The sequence below is a fragment of the Pristis pectinata genome, chromosome 7 (assembly GCF_009764475.1).
Source record: "Pristis pectinata isolate sPriPec2 chromosome 7, sPriPec2.1.pri, whole genome shotgun sequence".
In the NCBI taxonomy this organism is placed as follows: Eukaryota; Metazoa; Chordata; class Chondrichthyes; order Rhinopristiformes; family Pristidae; genus Pristis; species Pristis pectinata.
The window spans coordinates 43,989,788-44,012,616 of NC_067411.1; the positions used below are offsets into that span (position 1 = coordinate 43,989,788).

General features: G+C 42.7%; 1 protein-coding gene across 1 annotated transcript in view; it reads right to left on the minus strand.

Moving 5' to 3' along the window:
• Positions 1 to 410: 410 nt before the first annotated feature.
• The window catches only part of grin3a (glutamate receptor, ionotropic, N-methyl-D-aspartate 3A), a 163,718-nt gene continuing 141,299 nt past the window's right edge, over positions 411 to 22,829 (minus strand). The window contains exons 7-9 of the mRNA XM_052019968.1: positions 7,277 to 7,441; positions 4,495 to 4,568; positions 411 to 1,442 (exon numbers count right to left, since the gene is read on the minus strand). Of these exons, the coding sequence (XP_051875928.1) occupies positions 1,106 to 1,442; positions 4,495 to 4,568; positions 7,277 to 7,441 (576 nt within the window). The 3' untranslated portion in view covers positions 411 to 1,105. The remainder of the gene's footprint in view (positions 1,443 to 4,494; positions 4,569 to 7,276; positions 7,442 to 22,829) is intronic.

Below are 22,829 nucleotides of genomic sequence, written 5' to 3' on the forward strand. Positions count from 1 at the left end.
GTACTCTCTGAAGAGTGAGTCCCTTAGTGGAATAATGCCAGTGAGTCTATCTTACACTTTCTGGGAAGTCTGTCCCATGGGAGACACACTCCAAGAAATCATTCTCTTGGGGGAACCTGCCCTGGTGCATCAACACCAAAAAAGATGCTCTCACAGGGAATCAGTCCCCATAGAATGAACAATGACTGAGACAAACATTCCCACGGGAGGAGGTCTCCTAGCAGGTCAGCTCAATAGGTCCACGTCCTTCTGCAGTGGATATGTTAGATACAAACACTTCTGGTAATGGTCAGAGTTAGTCATTAGAGATAAAGTTTGTGAGAAAGTTGGGAATTTGTGCAGACAATGTGTTCATACAAATCATGACTTTACTTTCAAAACCATTTACAAATTGACACTTTTCACGATGATTTAATGACTCCCAAGAATATCCTCTTCGCTTTACAACGTGACAACAAAACATCAATAGAAGGAGTGTCAGGAAAGATTCACACACCCACCGACTATCAGGAAGGTCTGTATGAAAAGCTACACAATAATTTAAAGCTTTGATTCTTTCCAGTGTACAACATCCTATACAAAGTCTGAAGGGAACTCATTAGTCCTGACTGGTGGTTCTCCAAAGAGATGGGTTTCACTGATCCAACTTATAAATTTCCGGCATTGTGCATTGTCAAGACCGAAGCTCACCAAATGTTACAATCAGGAAAGAATCCATGGTGTTTGCAAAATAGTCCAATATCATATTGGCTGTATTTTTTTAATCACCTGCTGGGGATTGAGAGCTTTTGGAAAAGGGTGCACCTATTATGCAGGTTAACTAAACACTCGTTTGTGACCAAGCTCCATATAATTCCCCTTCTGGATCCCTTCTGCTAACCTTGGTGTTTATGGGTCTTTTGAGTCAAATAAGAGAAATTAAAATCCAGACTGGTATTCTGATACAAGTTTTGGCTTCCTCCTCTTACACAGGGCAGTGACTGCATTTGTTGGGGAGAAACTGGCTTTGTATCATGGTTATTATGCCAAATACAACTCTACAAAGAGGGGAAAGTTCAGAAAAAAATAGAGTTTTTGCCATCATGTGTTCTAACCAGTTCCTATTTTACGGTTCTGCTTTCTTGACTGTTCTCTGATACTCTTCCAATTCATTTTTCCTATTCATTGCTTTTTGCAGTTCTTGTTTGATGAGCTGAATCTGCTGCTCTAGTTCTGTTAGCTCATGAATGACCGACTGCCTGGCTTTCACAAGTGGCTCAGGTTTGCCGTTGGAATTGATGGCCAGAGGCAGCTCTTTTGCCAGTGAGGGTGGAACCTCAGCCTGGGAGGTCTTCAATTTCATTTCAGGCTGTTGACCGTCTTTGAAAATATATTTCTGTTTGTTCCAGCTTGCATGGGTGGCTGTGTTCCACACAACTTGCCGGTTATTCCTTACATTACACCTGAAAATGAAACATTTGTTTTGAATCAGACCTAAACCAGAGAGATGTGTCCACAGGAGATGCATTATTTGACAATATTGCTGCACACACGAGGTGATAAGTACAAGGGTTTTACCTCTCCCTATCTCTGTAATCCCCTCCTGCTTCACAAACCTCTGATATATCCATGTTCCTTCGATTCTGGCCACTTGATCATCTGACTTAACAGTGCCGCCACTGATGGCTCTGCTTTCAACAGCTAAAACCCTAAATTCTACAATCCCTTCTCTAAACCTGCCCTCCTCCTCCCTCTTCCTTTAGCTGGTGCTTAAAACCTCTAACTCTTCGTCACAATATCCCTTTATATAACATTCAATCAAATTTTGTCTTATAATGTAACTGTCAACATTTCGGAACATTTACTGTGGCAAGGCAAGCAAAATATTATGTAACTGCAAATAGCATTTCCTGTAGTGACAAAGTGAAGTCCAATTAACTCTACAATATTTTCTTCTGTATGCACAAAACCATTGGATAACATGACGAATTATGTCCCGACAAACTCTCTTTCTGTCCTGATATAAAAATGCATGAGGAACTTCAATGATTGAAACTCATAGAGAAAATGGAACACCAACTTTGTAACCTCCATACAGGAAAACACCTTGAAGTTACATAACTCTGCACTAGACAGGTCTGTTTACAAATATGAGTATTGTTACTAATATTGGAGAACAGTTTACACCACTGAGGTATTGGTCTTGTAATTTGGAGTAAGTTTTTACTCAGGTAGCAGAGGGGAGTCACACAGGAGACAATAGATCTCTGGAACTACATCCCAGTCAGTGCGACTCTCCATCCACTATACGGGATAGTGAAAATGAGCAGGTTATAAAACTAAGATCATCTCCTCAAAGGTCTGTTTAGTTAGAATTGGCCCGTAATATCATCAGGATCGTGTCAATATTGTTAAATGACATATTGAAGCTAGTGTTTATTCTCCTTGATAAATATAAAACTATCTGCAAGGAAGTGAGAAAAAAAGTGTGATCTGAGAAGATTTCTGTTTCCATTATTGTTAAAGAATACAATTTTATAATGACGCATCTCAAGAAGTTGACCCTACTAATGTGAAAACTTGGGAGTTGCTTAGCTGGAAGGTGTTAGTTACAATTAATTATGTCTTTGATATAGGTCATAATTGATCTCACCCATTGTCTCACTTGCACTCCCACCCCCACCGCAATTTTCTCAAAGCCGCAGTTAATTTCTGTGACTCTGCGTGTTCTGTTGCCTTGAGCCCTCATTGCCGTGGCTGTCCCATGGATTGTGCAAACAGTGACTAGGTCTCAGAAGGTGGATCCAGAGAGCCTGCCCATGGACTGTCCTGATACTTTACTGCTATCAAAAGGCCTTTAAACAATTTTAAAATGTCTGTCATAAGTGGAGACACTCAAAAACATTTTTAAAGCATTTAAATGACAGAAAGTATTCTAAAAAAAAGAAAAATTGACATCAAACACTTTTGAGTACTTGAAATTAATTATTAATTAAGATTATAATAATAAAAGCACACTTGCATGCACTTGTTTTTTCAATAAAATTTAGCAACTTCATTCAAGCGAACAAGGTTGGACAATGTACGTGAGCTAAACCTGGAGTAAAGTTGAAAGGTCTGATGTAAGGTGCATCCAGCTCAGGACGTTGGAGCTCCACCCTCAACTCAGGAGTCCAATAGTGGAACAGGAGGTCAGGTATGCTGTTCACTGGCCTCCAGCTTGTTCCTGACTTCTCTGCTGAATTGTACATTGATGAAAGTCAGGAACAGGCTGACCTGCCACTGCAGTTCGCCAACAGTTCACTACCAATCCTTGGCTGAAAATGCATTACATTCCAGCCCACTTGTTCAAGTTCCTATTTTAAAAAGTTTCTAAATCTCTTATATTTGGTTGGTTTAATGTCTTTTTCAAAACAAATAATTCCATATAAATTTATCATAGCTCATTACTCATATAACCAGTGTGATTCCAGTCTCCCAAAGAGTAATATATGCTTGACAGCTAGAAAACCAGTCCTCTCTATTTAATCATTCCGATTTTAATCATCAGTACGGTAGCATAGTGGTTAGCATAATGCTTTACAGCGCCAGAGACCCAGGTTCAAATCCGGCCACTGTCTGTAAGGAGTTTGTACGTTCTCCCTGTGTCTATGTGGGTTTCCTCTGGGTGCTCCGGTTTCCTCCCACCTTCCAAAGATGTACAGGTTAGGAAGTTATGGGCATGCTATGTTGGCGCCGGAAGCGTGGCGACACTTGCGGGCTGCCCCCCAAAATCACTACGCAAAAGATGTATTTCACTGTGTGTTTCGATGTACATGTGACTAATAAAGATATCTTATCTTATCTTATCTCATCTTATCTGCTTTTCCTATGTGCTAAGAACTGTATACTGAGTATTTTGATAGCTTCACATGTCTTTACAAGAGAGGCTATCCTTGACATGGATGATCACATCAGAAGAGCTCATTAATTATTTTAAAGACTTTTAACCCGCAACTTCTTATCTGCTGTGCATTAATGACAATTTTCATTCAAATAAAACCTTTAGTATTGAAGAAACAGCCCACAAGATACTTCACAAAGTCATGAAAAACAAAGAAAGAGAGGTGGTGTGGCCAAATGCTTGCACAAAGAGGTGAATTTTGAGCATCTTCAATAATGTAGAGTGAAACAGGGAGGATCATTGGGAGGGAACTCCAGACCCTACTTACCAGGGACAGCCGATAATGGTGAAGAAAAATAAAGGGGTTGAACAATGAGACAGATCAGATAGACAGAGAGCTGGATGGAGATATCAGAAATGGGCATGGTGGTTTCCGGACAGTTAACATACATAAAGGCACACACGTAGAGAGCTCCAGCCACTGAAGTTAAAGGCCAGGAAATCACTGACATGCTACCTTCACTACCATTGTAAAGTGGGCTCCTACCACTTCTTCATTTGCATCATAAAGCACATCTATTGAAAAGAAATGCAAGTGCCTCAGTGCTACTGATATCACCAAGCTTTCTTACCTCTTTTCCAGTCGATTCAATTTGTGCTGAAATTCTTCGTCATTGAAGGATGTATTCAAAGCACGATGAAATCTCTGAAAAGCACAGAAGCATTTCATGTTCTGGTTAGAATCTAGACTTTCCTTTCATTCGCTCAGAGGATGTGGTCAACACTCTGATGGTTAGTGGTTATTGGCCTAAACTAATGGCCCTTGAGAAGGTGATAATGAGCAACATTTTTAGACTGCTGCAGTCCTTCTGGTGAAGTTACTCGCACAGTCTTGATGGTAGGGAGTAAGTTGACAAAGAACCATTGATATAGTTCCAAGCCTGGGAAGAATATGACTTGGAAAGAAAATTTCAGAAGGCAGCATTCCCATTCAATGACATTGTCTTTCTATATGGCAGAGATGGACAACTTGAAGGTGCTGCCAAGGAAGCCTTAATGAGTTGCTCCAGTGTATCTTGTAATTGGTACACACTACAGCCACGGTGGTAGAGGGAGGGAATGAATGGGGCACCAATTAAAGGGGGTGTTTTGTCCCAGACAGCATTGAGCTCCTTCAGTTTTATTGGAACAGGGCAAGCAGAGATTGTTCCATCACAGAACTATACAGGTGGCATGATTAGTAAGTTCGCAGTTGATGCAAAAGTTGGTGGAGTCGTAGATAGTGAAGAAGGTTGTCTTAGGATATAGTGGGTCATAGATCAGCTGGAAAGCTCGGCAGAGCGGTGGCAGATGGAATTTAATCCAGACAAGTGTGAGGTAATGCACTTTGGGAGGTCATATCCTGGTAGGGTACATAGAATAAATGGCAGGGACCTCAGGACAGTTGATGTACAGAGAGACCTTTTGGCACAAGTCTATAGCTCCCTGAAAATGATGACACAGGTGTATAGGGTAGTGAAAAGGCATTCAGTATGTTCATAGGCCAAGGCATTAAGTATAAGAGTTGGCATATTATGTTGCAGCTGTATAAAACTTTGGTTAGGGCATATGTGGAGTATTGTGGGCAGTTCTGGTTGCCATACAATAGGAAGGATGTGGAGGCTTTGGAGAATGGTTCACCAGGATGTTGCCTGGAATGGAGGGACTACAGAAGAGATTGGATAGGCTGGGTTTATTCTCAATGGAATGTAAGAGGCTGAGGGGTGATCTTATAGAGGTTCATAAAATTTTGAGGGGCATAGTCAGGATAGAAAGTCAGAATCATTGTCCCAGGTCAGGGGAATCTAGAACTAGAGGGCACAGGTTTACGGTGAGAGGGGAGAAATTTAAAGGAGATTTGAGGGGTAAGATTTTCACTATGGTGAATATCTGGAACAAGCAGCCAGAGAAGGTGGTGGAGGCAGATGCAACTTATAATATTTAAAAGGCATTTGGACATGTACTTAGAAAAAAAGCTGTAGAGGGATATGGGCCTAATGTGGGCAAGTGGGATTAATGTGGATAGGCATCAAGATCGGCATGAATGAGGTGGGCCAAAAGGGGCTGTTTCGGTGCTGTATGTTTCCGTGATTCTATAATTCACACCGCTGACATGCGTCTTCCATTTGGTGCAAAGGCTTTTGGGGAATAATTGACCAGGTCCAGCAGCCAGCTTCCAAACACTTGGGGCAAAGTGGAGAATCTCAAAGAAAGAAAGAGAAGGGGAGATGCTTAGAAAGGGAGTTCCAGAACCAAGTTGCCAGTTCAAGATACGGCTGCCAAGTGTGGAGCAACTAAAGTTGAAGATGATCAAGAGGCTGGAATTAGAGAAGCAGGGATCTTTCAGGGGTTAAATGGTTGAAAGAAGGCATTGAGGTACTGATGGGGGAGGTGATGAAGGAATTTGAAAATAGGAAAGAAAACTCTAAAATGGAGCCATTCCTTAACCGTGAGCTAATGCACAAAGTGTTGGGTGCATTGGGTTATCAGCAGCAGATTTTGGAATAACCTTGTGATAAATAGAATGAGGGAAGCCATCAAAACTACACCAGTTTGAGACTTATCAAAGGCTTGGGTGAGCTGAGGCAGAGCTTGTGTCAGGAGATGTTCTAGTGGTGGAAATAGAAGATCTCAGCAATGTGGTCTGAAGCTCAACCTGGGGTCCAATATATCACCAAAGTTGGGAACAGATTGATCTGACAACAGAACCGTATGATGATCAGTGCTTTCAACTGGGGGCAGAAAAAGAATGTTTAAGAGATGTTCTAACCAGTAAATGACATAAAGGGTTGGGAAAAACTCCAATAGTGTCACATTAGGTGGAAGGGTGTTGGGTGGGATGGTGGTGTGAAATTATACGCTGATGAATGCCTTGACTTGATAATTTTAGAATATTTTCCTTTTGGATTCAAGGTGTAATTTATCTAATTTCTGATTCAAGCCCAGGTAAAGTCATCTCCTGTTTGTGCTCCCTTGATAATTTGTTGACTGTGGTTATCCAGTGTATCCATGACTTAAGTTCCCAAAACTTGCTTTTTGGATACCTAAAGAATAATTCATCAAAGTATTACTGTACAGAATCTTCAATTTGATTCTCTAAGGGTGTTGGATTTCATCCAATCATTTCATCACAGCCATATCATTTCTGATTTCTACTGTGGAAACAGACACAAGATATGAACATTTTTCTGAACACCTGCACAAGGAATGCTTGCCAAGAAATTCACTCCCAGTTAGTAGCTATAGTCCACTTCTAAAATTCTGTCCTACTGAAGTCAATGGCAGAATACCAGGTGCTGTTGCCGATATATGGTATGTGGAGTGATGTTGACCAGGAACCTACTTCTGGGCAGCTGTATTTACATTGGAGCATACCTGGCTTGTATGGAGCCAATACTTCAGTCTTGGCTTCCTCTTGATCCGTGGAAGTACCAGTCTATAGATGATGTGCTCGCCAACTGTTGCAAAAAGGGAACCAGCAACGCCAATGCAAAGCATTACAAAGAGACCCGAGAAATGCTTGATACCCATTTGCAAAGTCTGTGGACAGAGAGGAGATTGTACCATTATATGTCTAACCTTAGTTTATATATGAGGTTTGTCATTGTGCACTAATTTTCTGCCCCAAAAATCCACCACCCCAACACATCCCATATACACAGAGCTTTAAATATAGAGGTAGTTATTTAACAATATGTGGCTGAAAGAGCATGTGGGCTAAATTTAAGAGGGTTGTGTAAAATATGATAATATGCGATAAAAATATGTAATTGGCTCCATCCCTGGTGGAGCTGCTGCCTCACAGATTCAGTGGCTCTGGTTCAGTCCTGACCTCTGGTCCTGTCTGTGTGGAGTCTGCATGTTCTCCTGTGACCCTGTGGGTTCTCCCCAAGTGCTCCAGTTTCCTCCCATATCCCAAAGATTTGCAAGTTGGTAGGTCAATTGGCCACTGAAAATTGTGTAGGTGAATGGTAGAATATGGGGGTGGGGGTGGTTGATGGTAATATGGGGAGAGTAAAATGGGAACAGCATAAATGGGTGCTTGATGGTTGGGATTGACTCAATAGGCCACAGGGCCTGTTTCTGTACTGTTTGATATCTCTCCCACTTTAGTCAGGAAGCAGAGACTGTATAACTGTAATGGAATGCACAAAGAGGGGCGTGCTTACATCAATAGAAGATAAAGGACGTAAAGGACGTAAAGAAGTCAGAAGAGAGAGAGAGAAGGGAGAGAGACACCAGCCTGCTAGTGTTCTCTATCGATGGATGAGAAACAATAACTGTGTCTGCCATTAGAAATCCATGTATGGAAGTTGGAAGTAATCCGGTGGAGTTCACTTTGTTGCTGACCTGGAGAAGGAAACAGGTATTCGTGTGGACGACCACGATTCGGATGCTTTTCGGGGTGAGGAAGTCACTACCGAGTAAACACTGAAGTGTCGTTTGGGTTCCATCGTGGAACATTTGGACTTCGTAATTACTCTCTCTCTGTTTCTCTACATCTACGTCTTATCTTCAGACAACGGTGGTTGTTGAAGAAGCCCTTGCTCATGTTTCACCTTATGGCTTGCGGAACTGAATTTTAAGAACCATTCCTGAACTTGGAGTTTGGGACTTTGTCACACACACACGAAGAGTTTAGTTTTGGGGTTAATGTTCAAGTTTAACATTTTTGAATTCTAACATACTAACATTTTTACTTTTATTTTACGTCATAAGTAGTGATTAATAAAATAGTTTTTAACACTGAATCATGCTCAGTGTGTTTCTTTTGTTGCTGGTTCGTGACAAAAGAGATGGAACCTGTAGAATCACAAATAAGTGCAGAACAGAATTAGGCAGACAAGTTGACCAAAACATACAATAAGCAGAAAGGCAGGAAGACATGCATGGTCTTATTTAAAGGAAATAATTTGCAAGGAGTGAACTTTTCAAATCATCTAGACATCCTTAAATGCTTCACAGCCAATGGCATTCTTTGAAATATAAGCACTGTTGTAATGCAGGGAATACCACATCCAATTTATGGACAGAAAGCTTCCGCAAACATCAATGTGGTCATCTGTTTTGGTGGTGGTTATTTGAGGAGCAATTATTGGGAAAGACACTGAGGATGCCTCCCCTGTTCTGTGAAATAGCACCATGGATCTTATCCATCCACTAAAGAGAGTAGGTGGAGCTACGGTTTAAAGTCTCATTCAAAGCACCTAGCTGTCAGTGAATTGCATTTCAGTTTGAATGCAAGTATTTTGCTCCTCGGTGTCAAGGCAAGCACGCTACATACTGATATATACCAGGTGTGTTGCTGCTGAGACCATAATGGGCTAGAACATGCTGCCAGGGGCAATCTGCCCACGCTCACCACTGTCATTTATACCGACTATGGATAGGCTCAAGGAACTAAATATCCTCTGCCTGTTCCTCTGCCCTGTTTTCAGGAGCCTCTTTGACTTTGAAAATTTTGACGTTATGTCTGAAAGATCAGCTTTGCATTCTTAGAGCTAAGATGCACTTGGGTGCAGGAATAATTGGTAATTCATCAAATAGAAAGAAAATGCATGAATTGTGGTTATATGAATAGAAATTGGCATGAAAATACTTCAAAGAAAAATCAATTTTGAACCAATGCCTTGGCTTATTTCAGCCTATATAAACTGTAATTGCAGTTTGTTGGTTGTATTTTTCAGTTTATACTAAAGGTGGCAGCAAAAGCTCTCTACACTGACCATATCTGAACATTATTTTGCATGACAGCTATTAATTAATGCAGAGATACAGCTGCCAGCTTTAAAGTCAAAGAGTGCAAAGAAATACAGTGCAAAGAAACGGTGCAGCAACAGAATTTAATTTTGCTGTTTGCATTGGTAATGGGTGTACATATTTGCAATAGCACCTGCTATTGAAGAAAGCAAATATCTGGCAGAAAAGGTAGAAGAAATTTGGGTGTGAGTGCATTGGACAAAAAAAAATTACTCTCTGTTTTTTCACAATATTTAACATGTATGTGTTCTGCTCCCAGGCTCAGAAGCCACATACAAAAACTTCCCGCAGTAATATTGATCAAAGTAGTTGTAAAATTAGGTCCCTGTGGGTGTTACATGCAAAAAAAATATTTTTTTCTGGGGGTGCAGGAAGTTGGTGTGGGATGGGGGGGGGGGGTGTCGGCTGTGGGGAGAAGTTGCTATTTTTAACAATTTGCTCGGAGTTGCACTTATTCTGAATCTTCTATTGTAAGTGCAATTTTTCTGGCACCATTACATCAAAAAAAAACTGAAAAAGAGTTAACATTTCAGAGTGATGATCTGGAATGAAAGGTCATCTACCAGAGAGTCTTAAAGAAACCCTGTTTCTTTCTTCCCAGATGCTGCCTGATCTGCTGAGTGTTTCCAGCATCAAAATTACTTTGCTTTGAAAAACTTTAAGGCTTGCCTGACTGAATGTTTGCCATGCCCGATGTGCATAAACATGACAGTATGAGAAATAGAAGTAGGAGTAGGCCATCTGTTCCCTCACATCTCCTCCACCATTTAATAAGATCATGGCTGAGCACCACTGATCTCAGCACCACTTTCCTGTAATAACCTCATATAATCTCGACTCCCTTGATATCTAAATATCTGGTTTATAGTTAAATGGCTTGGAACTTCAATGTTTATATTTAAAAGGAAATGAGACATAAATTGACAGTTTTTTTTGGGTCCAGTTTGTTGACAATAACATGCCTGTTTATGGTAGGTGTGGCATATGTTACTGAGACTGTGAAGAAATATAGGGATTGAGTGGCAGGGGAAGGAAACTCCATCCCATTATATCCACTGTCCACTGACTGGCTTTTCATTGTCCTTCCACAACTGGACTTCAGAAATTTGCTGACACTGTGACAATTTACAGCCCAGAAAGGCAACACAAAATCTCGACCATTACAATGCTTCAGCACTTGAGTAAGAGGTGAAGCAAGCTTTCCATTGTGTGATGAGAGGGTTAGAAACATCAGTGAATGCCGTTTCCCATTTGGATCAATTGTGTGGGCACTGGCAGTAGGCATTCCAGCATGGGTACACAGCATGAGAACAATTTGCACTGATAACTTGGCTTGGCTAAGCTTCATTGCAGCAACACAGAAACCTACAGCTGTGGGGAGATTTATTTTGTTCATTACAGGATACGGCATCACTAGTAATGCTAGAACTAACTGCCCTAATACCAACTAGGTCATTTCAGACCTTAAAAGTCAACTACATTACTATGGATCTTGGGGCACATAAAAGCCAAACCAGGTAAGGACAGAAGACTTCTAGCCCCCAGAGTGTTAGTGAACCTGCTGGGCTTTTAACATTAATGTCTTTCTAGTTCCAGATAGATCCCTCCCCACCACTGGTAGTATCTATAGGAGGCGCTGCCTCAAGAAACCAACATCTATCATCAAAGATCCCCACCATCCGGGCCATGCCATCTTTTCACAGCTACCGTCGGGCAGGAGGTACAGAAGCCTTAAGTCCCATACCAACAGGTTCAAGAACAGCTACTTCCCTTCAACCAACCTTCCTGAACCAACTGGAAAACCTAATCACTACAGTTAAGCAACATTGTGACCACTTTGATCACTTTGCACTAAAATGGACTTCATTTTTTTTTGTTCTAATTGTGTTCTTTCTTGTAAAATCTGTGTATAATTTATGCTTAATTTATGTTTTTCTTGTGAATGCTGCTTATATGATGCTGTGTGCCTGTGATGCTGCTGCAAGTAAGCATTTTGTTGCCCCTCTGCATACATGTACTTGTGAATATCCAAGGATACACAACCTATCGATAAGACAGGCAGGTGGGCAGAGGGGATGGGGATGGCTCTGTTGGTAAAAAATGAAATCAAATCCTCAGCAAGAAGTGATAACAGATCAGAAGATGTAGAATCCTTGTGGGTAGAGTTAAGGAACTGCAAAGATAAAAAGACCCTGATGGGAGTTATATACAGGCCTTCAAATAGTAGCCAGGATGTGGGGTACAAATTTCAACAGGAGACAGAAAAGCCATGTAAAAAAGTAATGTTACAGTGGTCATGGGGGACTTCAATATGTAGGTGGACTGGGAAAATCAGGTTGGCACTGGATCCCAAGAGAAATAATTTGTAGAATGCCTATAAGATAACTTTTTAGAGCATCTTGTGGTCGAGCCTACTAGGGAAAAGGCAATTCTGGATTTGGTATTGTGCAATGAACCAGATTTGATCAGGGAGCTTAATGTAAAGGAATCCTTTGGAGGCAGTGATCATAATATGATAGAATCCACTCTACAGTTTGAGAGGGAGAAGCTAAAATTGGATCTATCAGTATTACAGTTGAGTAAACGTAACTACAGAGGCATGAGAGAGGAGCTGGCCAAAGCTGATTGGAAGGGGACCCTAGCAGGAATGACGGTAGAGCAGCAATGGCAGGAGTTTCGGGGAGTAATTCGGAAGATGCAGGATCAGTTCATCCCAAAGAAGAAGAAGCATTCTACAAGGAGGATGAGGCAACCGTGGCTGACAAGGGAAGTCAAAGGCAGCATAAAAGCAAAAGAGAAGGCATACAATATTGCAAAAACTAGCGGGAAGCTAGAGGATTGGGAAGCTTTGAACCCATGAACACTACCTTGTTATTCTTCTTTTGCACCATTTACTTGTTTTTGTAACTTACAGTAATCTTCATGTCTTTATGTCTTGCACTGTACTGCTGCCACAAAACAACAAATTTCACGATATATGTCAGTGATAATAAACCTGATTCTGAGCTTTTAAGAATCAACAGAAGGCAACTAAAAAAGCAATAAGGGGAGAAAAGATGAAACATGAAGGTAAGCTAGCCAATAATATAAAAGAGGATACCAAAAGTTTTTTTCAGATATATAAAGAGTAAAAGAGAGGGAAGAGTGGACATCGGACTGCTGGAAATTATGCTGGTGAAGTAGTAATGGGGAACAAAGAGATGGCGGGTGAACAGAATAAGTATTTTGTGTCAGTCTTCACTGTGGAAGACACCAGTAATATGCCAGAAGCTCGAGAGAGTGAGGGGGCAGAAGTGATTGTCGTTGCTATTACTAAAGAGAAGGTGCTTGGGAAGCTGAAAGGTCTGAAAGTGGATAAGTCACCTGGACCAGGTGGACTATACCCCAGGGTTCTGAAGGAGGTAGCTGAAGAGATTGTGGAGGCATTAGTAGTGATCTTTCAAGAATCACTACAGTCAAAAGTGGTTCTGGAGGACTGGAAAATTGCAAGTGTCACTTCATTCTTTAACAAGGGAGGGAGGCAAAAGACAGGAAATTGTAGGCCGGTTAGCCTGACTTCAGTGGTTGGTAAGATTTTAGAGTCCATTATTAAGGATGAGGTTTCAGGGTACCTGGAAGCACAAGATAAAATAGGCCAAAGTCAGCATGGTTTCCTTCAGGGGAGATCTTGCCTGACAAATCTGTTGGAATTCTTTGAGGAAGTAACAAGTAGGGTAGACAAAGGAGAGTCAGTGGATGTTGTTTACTTGGATTTTCAGAAGGCCTTTGACAAGGTGCGGCACATGAGGCTGCTAAACAAGATAGGAGCCCATGGTATTACAGGACTGGTATTACATGGATAGAAGGTTGGCTGACTGGCAGAAGGCAAAGAGTGGGAATAAAGGGGGCCTTTTCTAGTTGGCTACCGGTGACTAGTGGTGTTCCGCAGGGGTTGGTGTTGGGTCTGCTACTTTTCACATCATATGTTGATGATGTAGATGACGGAATTGTTGGCTTTGTGGCCAAGTTTGCAGATGATACAAAGATAGGTGGAGAGGCAGGTAGTGTTGCGGAAGCAGAGAGTCTGCAGAAGGATTTGGGGAGGGGTCTTGATGATGCTAAGGACAGTGTTTGTAAGGTTAATGTTCTAGAGCATGTTGATATCAAGAGGATGAGTTGGAGATTTTAGAAAATATTAGGACAGTTAAGTCCCCTGGGCCTGACGGAATATTCCCCAGGCTGCTCCGCAAGGCGAGGGAGGAGATTGCTGAGCCTTTGGCTAGGATCTTTGAGTCGTCCTTGTCCATGGGAATGGTACCGGAGGATTGGAGGGTGGCAAATGTTGTCCCCTTATTCAAAAAAGGTAGTAGGGATAGTCCAGGGAATTATAGACCAGTGAACCATACGTCTGTGGTGGGCAAGTTGTTGGAAAGGATTCTTAGAGATAGGATCTGTGGGCATTTAGAGAATCATGGTCTGATCAGGGACAGCCAGCATGGCTTTGTGAAGGGCAGATCATGTCTCACAAGCCCGATAGTGTTCTTTGAGGAGCTGACCAGGCAGATTGATGAGGGTAATGCAGTAGATGTGGTCTACATGGATTTTAGTAAGGCATTTGACAAGGTTCCACATGGTAGGCTTCTTCAGAAGGTCAGAGGGCATGGGATCCAGGGAAGCTTGGCCGTGTGGATTCAGAATTGGCTTGCCTGTAGAAAGCAGAGGGTTGTGGTGGAGGGAGTGCATTCAGATTGGAGGGTTGTGACTAGTGGTATCCCACAAGGATCGGTTCTGGGACCTCTGCTTTTCATGATTTTTATTAATGACTTGGATGAAGGGGTAGAAGGGTGGGTTGGCAAGTTTGCAGACAACACAAAGGTTGGTGGTGTCGTGGATAGTGTGGAGGATTGTCGAAGATTGCAGAGGGACATTGATAGGATGCAGAGCTGGGCTGAGAAGTGGCAGATGGAGTTCAATCCGGAGAAGTGTGAGGTGGTACACTTTGGAAGGACAAACTCCAAGGCGGAGTACAAAGTACCATATCATCAAGTTTGCTGATGATACAACAGTGGTGGGCCTCATCAGCAGGAATGATGAAACAGCTTACAGAGAGGAGGTGGCGAGGCTGGCAGATTGGTGCTCAGTCAACAATCTCTCCTTGAATGTGGAAAAAACAAGAGAGATGATTGTGGATTTTAGAAAGGCTCAGGCTGACCACTTACCCCTGTGCATCAATGGCATCATTGTACAGAGAGTCAGCTGTTATAAGTTCTTGGGAATACATATAGCAGACGACCTGTCCTGGTCAACGAACATCTCTTCCCTCACCAAGAAGGCACAGCAGCGTCTCCACTTTTTACGGCAGCTGAAAAGAGCAAACCTGCCCTCCACCACCCTCACTACATTCTACAGGGGTACCATTGAGAGTGTCCTGACCAGCTGTATCTCTGCCTGGTACGGTAACCTTAACATCTCTGACCGTAAGTCTTTGCAGAGAATTGCGAGTACAGTGACAAAGATCATTGGAGTACCTCTTCCCTCCATCTCGGATATTTACAATACACGATGCACATGTAAGGTTTGTAGAACTATAGACGACCCTTCTCATCCCTCCCACGACCTATTTGTCCCACTGCCATCTGGCAAGCGGTACCGGAGCATTCGGGCCAGAACTACTAGATTGCACAACAGTCGTTTCCCCCAGGCTGTCAGGCTCCTGAATACCCTGGTAGACAAATGCCGTGTCAAAAGCTCCGGTTTGCACAATGGCGTATAAGAACTTTGGCTGCTGCTGAACATGTTTATACAATAAGTACAACACACTGAGCTTGTATTTCTCTTGTCCAACTCGGATTTGCACTAACTCTGCACTAAATTTGTATTTTGTATATACTGTTTTTTTGCACTATTTATACTTGCACTTTTTTTGTGTTTTTGTTTTTTGTTTGTGTTTGTTGTATGTCTTCTGTTCTATGTATGTCCTCTGTTGTGTGAGTCTGGGGGAAACGACATTTCATTCCGCCATGTGTTTTTATAGCATGGATGAATGACAATAAAGTAACTTGAACTTGAACAAAGTTAATGGCAGGATTCTGGGTAGTGTGGAGGAGCAGAGGGATCTGGGGGTTCATATCCACAGATCCCTGAAAGTTGCCTCACAGGTGGATAGGGTAGTTAAGAAAGCTTATGGGATATTAGCATTCATAAGTCGTGGGATCGAGTTTAAGAGCCACGAGGTAATGATGCAGCTCAAACAAAACTCTGGTTAGACCACACTTAGAGTACTGTATCCAGTTCTGGTCACCTCATTATAGGAAGGATGTGGAAGCGTTGGAAAGGGTGCAGAGGAGATTTACCAGGATGCTGCCTGGTTTAGAGAGCGTGCATTGTGAGGAGAGACTAAGGGAGCTAGGGCTTTACTCTTTGGAGAGAAGGAGGATGAGAGGAGACATGACAGAGGTGTATAAAATATTAAGAGGAATAGATAGAGTAGGCAGCCAGCGCCTCTTTCCCAGGGCACCAATGCTCAATACAAGAGGGCATGGCTTTAAAGTAATGGGTGGGAAGTTCAAGGGAGATACCAGAGGAAGGTTTTTTACCCAGAGAGTGGTTGGGGCATGGAATGCGCTGCCTGGGGTGGTGGTGGAGGCAGGTACATTGGTCAAATTCAGGAGATTGCTAGATAAGCATATGGAGGAATTTAAAATAGAGGGATATGTGGGAGGAAGGGGTTAGATAGTCTTAGGCGAGGTTTAAAGGTTGGCACAACATTGTGGGCGAAGGACCTGTATTGTGCTGTACTGTTCTATGATCATATTCTATGATTTGGACAGGTTGGGAGAATGGGCAAAGAAGTGGCAGATGGAATACAGCATAGGGAAGTGTACGGTCATGCACTTTGGTAGAAGGAATAAAGGCGTAGACTATTTTCTAAATGGGGAGAGAATTCAGAAATCGGAGGTGCAAAGAGACTTGAGAGTCCAAGTGCAGGATTCCCTAAAGGTTAACTTGCAGGCTGAGTCGGTAGTAAGGAAGGCACATGCAATGTTAGCATTCATTTTGAGAAGACTAGAATACAAAAGCAAGGATGTAATGCTGAAGCTTTATAAGGCCTTGGTCAGACCACATTTGGAGTATTGTGAGCAGTTTTGGGCCCTATATCAAAGGAAGGATGTGCTGGCATTGGAGAGGGTCCAGAGGAGGCTTACGAGAATGATCCCAGGGGTGAAAGGGTTAACATATGAGTAGTGTTTGATGGCTCTGGGCCTGTACTCGCTGGAGTTCAGAAGAATGAGGGGGATCTCATTTAAAACTACCGAATAATGAGAGGCCTGTATAGAGTGGATGTGGAGAGGATGTTTCCAGTAGTGGAGAGTCTAAGAATAGAAGGATATCCCTTTAGAATTGAGAGGAGGAGGAAATTATTTACCCTGAGGGTGGTGAATCTGTGGAATTCATTGCTACGGACAGCTGTAGATGCCATGTCATTGGGGATATTTAAAGCAGAGGTTGATAGGTTCCTGATCAGTAAGGGCATCAAAGGTTACAGGGAGAAGGCAGGAGAATGTGGTTGAGAGGGAAAAATAAATCAGCCATGATTGAATGGCAGAGCAGACTTAATGGGCTGAATGGCCTAATTCTGCTCCTATGTCCTAAGGTCGGATGGTCTTATGTGACAACAAACTTGAGTTTGACTTTGATAATTAACTGCCATGATGAAATTTGCACCTGTATCACCATGTCTTTAATTCAGGCCTCTTAATTACATTAGTATCTTGACTGACAGTGTAATGGAGTACTCTACCTTAAATACTCCTTCCTACCACTAGTGGTGCACCATGGCTCCATAATGCACCATCTATCTACACCATACTATGCATTTAGTCATCAAGGATACTCTGGCAATTGCCTGTCATGACCACCTGTCATTTCCAAAAATCATATAGCATCCTACTTTGGAAATACATGGCTGATTCTTCAATTTGTGGCTGGGTCAAAATCCCCAAATCCCCTACCCAGCAGTACTGTTGGAGAACCTTCATTCCAAAACTTCAAGGGTTTAAGATGTTGGTTCCCCAGCATCTTCTCAAGGGAAATTAGGGGATTGGCATTAAATGCGTTTCTGTCAGTGATGTCTACATCTCATCTCATGTCTTCACTTTATGGAAGAGTGTAGAATAAATGGTTGCCTGAGAACCCATTTTATAACCTTCCAGGGTTGTGTTTCCATGGATTTTAACAACAAAACACACCACAGGGGGCCATTAAAAATGGGAAAATGTAGCTTCTGGGATGTTTGATTATTTTACTCTACTTCCAAATGGCCCTGAACCTCTATTCATCCCAAATCTGTAAATAACAAGGATGGATGTAATTGAGTAATCAAACTCACTTGGTACCATATCTATAATTTCTAGGCATTTATTTATGCCGTGATTTTTTTAGCTTGGCAATATCTTAGAGTGCTTGACAGCCAATTATTTGCTTTTGACATAACTACAGTGGTAAGATAACATGAACAGAGCAAGCAACTTCTGCATGACAAGTTCCCACAAGTATATGAGGTAGTAACCAGTTGATTTTTATTTTTATTGTGAGAAAATGGTGCATGTTGGTGGGCAAATCTGGAGGAACCTACATCATCACAGAGTGCCCCTGGGATCATTTCCATCCACAGGAACATGTGGAGGGGGGAAGAGATTGATTTCTTATCTGAAAAGTACCACTTCCAGTAATACAGCAATGGTTCATTGAATTGTGAGTACAAATTATATCCTCACATCTCTGTAATGAGGGTGTTGCATCCACATTTCGCTTTTCAGCAGACTGGAGACTGCAATTTCAAATTGATTTCCAATTGCAATCTGATGAAGCTTAATTCCGATGTTTGATTCTGCTCTTAAAATCCCATCTGTACAGTGGTAGTGAATGCTGTATAATTAATTTTGAAACGTGCTTGCCTCGCTACAAAATGTCTTTGCTGGCATTGAGCACAGGCTGTGCCTGTCAGAAATTCCAAACAGTCCATTAAATACTTCGCAATTCTTTAGGTTTAATTCAGGCTGGCTGAGTTTCATTTAATGAGTTGTGATGGCTAAAACCACACTTTATTCTAAGGATAAATCAGTCTTTGACTTTCACGGACTAATACACATCCTTTTAGTCTGTCTTGACGTGAGGTCCCTGAGCATTTGCAACCCTTGCTTCCCTTTGTTTTAATCAGGTGTAAACAAACCTTCCTGAAGCTCTTGTGTATGAGCAGAATTGCTGAGAACTCTCAGGGGTTTAGTGAAACTTCTCTTTTATGAAGTGCAACCATGCTGGAAACAAAGTGAATCTTGATACTAGCAGTCGTGGAGCTGTGGATTATCTGTCACTCAGGCCAGATCCATGTAAGTGTCACAGAGCCTGGGTTCCAGCCCGGGGCACAAGGAAAATAAGGGCACGCAATTGGGGCATCCGAGATATGTGGCACAGTGTTGGGATACCAAGACCATGAAGGTAGCCCAAACCCTTTCAGTTTTGTTAGGAATGTAAGAAATTGAGGCTGGGTAGATGATAAGGCTGACTGAGCTAGTTCAAGGTTGATTTATTCTTCACTCATTTTTAGAATGTGGGAATTGCTGGCAAATGTGAGCATTTATTGTCCATCCCTAATTGCACTGGAGAAAGTGGTGTTGAACTGCCTTCTTCAATCACTACAGTCCTTCCATGAAGGTTCTCTTGTAGTTAGGAAGGAAGTTCCAGGATTTAGACCCAGTGACCATAAAGGAAAAGCCGTATATTTCCAAGTTAGGTTGGTGCCTGACTTAGGGACGGATCTGCGGATGGTGGCGTTTTCATGTATCTGCTACCCTTCCCCTTCTTGGTGGTTTAGAGGTGCTGTTAGAATAGCTGGGATGAGCAACTGTAGTGTGGCTTGCAGGATATACACGCTATAGCCATGGGACACCATTGTGAGGAATGAATATTGAGAATGGTTGATGGAATTCCGATCAAGTGGACTGCTTTCTGCTGGGCACTATGGGTGTTGATGGAGCTGCACATCCTAGACAAGTGGAAACAGTTCCATTACACTGTTAACCTTTGCTTAATAGATGGTGGAAAGACCTTGGTGGTTGGAAGATGACTCACTCATCACAGGATGCCAAGCCTCTGATCTGCTCTTGTAGCCACATTAATTACGTATTTGGTCCATTTGAGCTTCTGGTCACTAGTGATCCTCTAGGATGTTGACAGTGGGGGATTTGGTGATGATAATGTGACTGAATGTCAAGGTACTTGGACTCTCTCTTGTTGGAGAAAGTCATTGCCAGGCATTTCTGAGACATCAATGTTACTTGCTGCACACTGGCAGAGGTGCTTCACTTGCTGTGAGTTCCTGAATGGAATTTAAAACCATAAGACGTAGAAGCAGAATTAGGCCATTTGGCCCATCGAGTCTGCTCCACCATTCGATCATGGCTGATTTATTTTTCCCTCTCAACCCCATTCTCTTGCCTTCTCCCATCACTTTTGATGCCCTTACTAATCTGGAACCTATCAACCTCCACTTTAAATATACCCAATGACTTGGCCTCCACAGCCATCTGTGGCAATGAATTCCACAGATTCACCACCCTCTGACTAAAGAAATTCCTTCTCATCTCTGTTCTAAAGGGACGTCCTTCTATTCCGAGGCTGTGTCCTCTGGTCCTAGACTCTCCCACTACTGGAAACATCCTAAACGCTAGCGAGTACAGGCCCAGAACCATCACTCTTCATACATTAACCCTTTCATTCCCAGGATCATTCTTGTAAACCTCCTCTCGACCCTCTCCAATGCCAGCACATCCTACCTTAGATATGGGGCCCAAAACTGCTCACAATACTCCAAATGTGGTCTGACCAATGCCTAATAAAGCCTCAGCATTACATTCTTGCTTTTATATTCTAGTCCTCTTGAAATGAATGCTAACATTGCATTTGCCTTCCTTACTACTGATTCAACCTGCAAGTTAACCTTCAGGGAATCCTGCATGAGGACTCCTAAGTCCCTTTGCACCTCCAATTTCTAAATTCGTTCTCCATTTAGAAAATAGTCTACGCTTTTATTCCTTCTACCAAAGTGCACGACCGTACACTTCCCTATGCTGTATTCCATCTGCCACTTCTTTGCCCATTGTCTCAACCTGTCCAAGTCCTTCTGCAGACTCCCTGCTTCCTCACCACTACCTGCCCCTTCACCTATTTTTGTATCATCCACAAACTTGGCCACAAAGCCATCAATTCCGTCATCCAGATCATTAACATATAACGTGAGGAACACCAGTAGCCAACCAGAAAAGGCCCCCTTCATTCCCACTCTTTGCCTTCTGCCAGTCAGCCAATCTTCTATCCATGCTAGTACCTTTCCTGTAACATCATGGGCTCCTATCTTCTTCAGCAACCTCAAATGCGGCACGTTGTCAAAGGCCTTCTGAAAATCCAAGTAAACAACATCCACTGACTCTCCTTTGTCTCTCCTACTTGTTACTTCCTCAAAGAATTCCAACAGATTTGTCAGGCAAGATCTCCCATTGAGGGAGCCATGCTGACTTCGGCCTATTTTATCATGTGCTTCCAAGTACCTTGAAACCTCACTTTCAGTCCTGTACTTGCCACACCGCTTGTCAAATTTGTCTCCAGCTTGCCTGAAGTTAAATTCTTATCCCTTTCGAAACTTCCTATCTTATTCTTTATTCTGGAGACTTCAGTAACCTCTCCTGCACTCTCCTTCCCTTTTACTTTATCCATACTTTTCCAATCTGTTGAACCCACCCCCCTAGTATTTAGTTTAAAGCCCCATCTACAGCCCTAGTTATGTGATTCGCCAGGACCCTGGCCCCAGCGCGGTTCAGGTGAAGTCCGTCCCATCGGAATAGCTCCCTCCTTCCCCAATACTGGTGCCAATATCCCACAAATTCATACCCACTTCTCCCACACCTATCATTGAGCCACACATTTAACTCTCTGATCTGATTTACCCTGTGCCAATTTGCATGTGACTCAAGTAGCAATCCAGAGATTATTACCTTATTGGTTCTGCTTTTTAATGTAGTCCCTAGCTGCTCAAATTCCCTCAGCAGAACCTCTTTCCTTGTTCTACCTATGTCGTTGATACCCCCATGGACCATGACAACTGGATCTTTCCCCTCCCATTCCAAAATCATCAGGAGGTCAGATGAGATGTCCCGAACCTGGGCACCGGACAGGCAACACAGCCTTTGGGACTCTCGATCCTTGCAACAGAGAATTGTGTCCATTCCCTGGACTATACTATCCTCAATCACAACTACATTTCTTTTCTCTCCCCCCTCTTGAATGGCTACCTGAACCACAGTGCCATGGTTCAGTTGCTCATCCTTCCTATAGCCCCCACTCTCATCTGCACAGGGAGCACGAATCTCAGACCTGTTGGACAAGCTCAAGGGCTGAGGCTCCTCCAGCACTACCTCTTGGATCCCCCTACCTGTCTCACTCACAGTCACACCCTCTTGTCCTTGACCGCAGACCGAATTTGAAGTAGTTAATCTAATGGGTGTGACTGCCTCCTGAAAACAGTGTCCAGGTGACTTTCCCCCTTTCTGATGCATCGCAGTGTTTGAAGCTCAGATTCCAGGACATCAACTTTGAGCCTGAGTTCCTCGAGCAACCAACACTTGCTGCAGATGTGGACACCAGGAACCACAATGGGATCCACCAGCTCTCACATCATGCAGCTGCAACACATCACCTGATCCTCAATCCCTACTTTATTTAATTAGTTATAATTTGATGCCTTTTTAATTAACTACTATAAAAAACCTAACCTGTTCTTACCTGCGACTCACCTGTGCCTCCTCGCTGAAGCCTGTTGAGCCAAAGCTTCAGAATGCCCACTCCTACGCTGGCCCACTCCCACTATGGCCATTCCAACATAACATAGTTGGAGAACAAAGTGCAACCATTGGTGAACATCCCCACTTCTGACCTTTTGATGGAAAGAAGCCATTGACAAAGCAGTTGAAGATGGCTGAGCCTAGAATGAGGAAGTCATGCAGTGATGGCTTGGGGCTGAGATAAAAACACAATCATCTTCCTCTGTGCAACAGTGACTCAAAGTCCTCGAGTGTCTTCCATTTGATTCTCGTTGACTTGAGGTTTACTGGTGCTCTACAGTGCCACACACTAT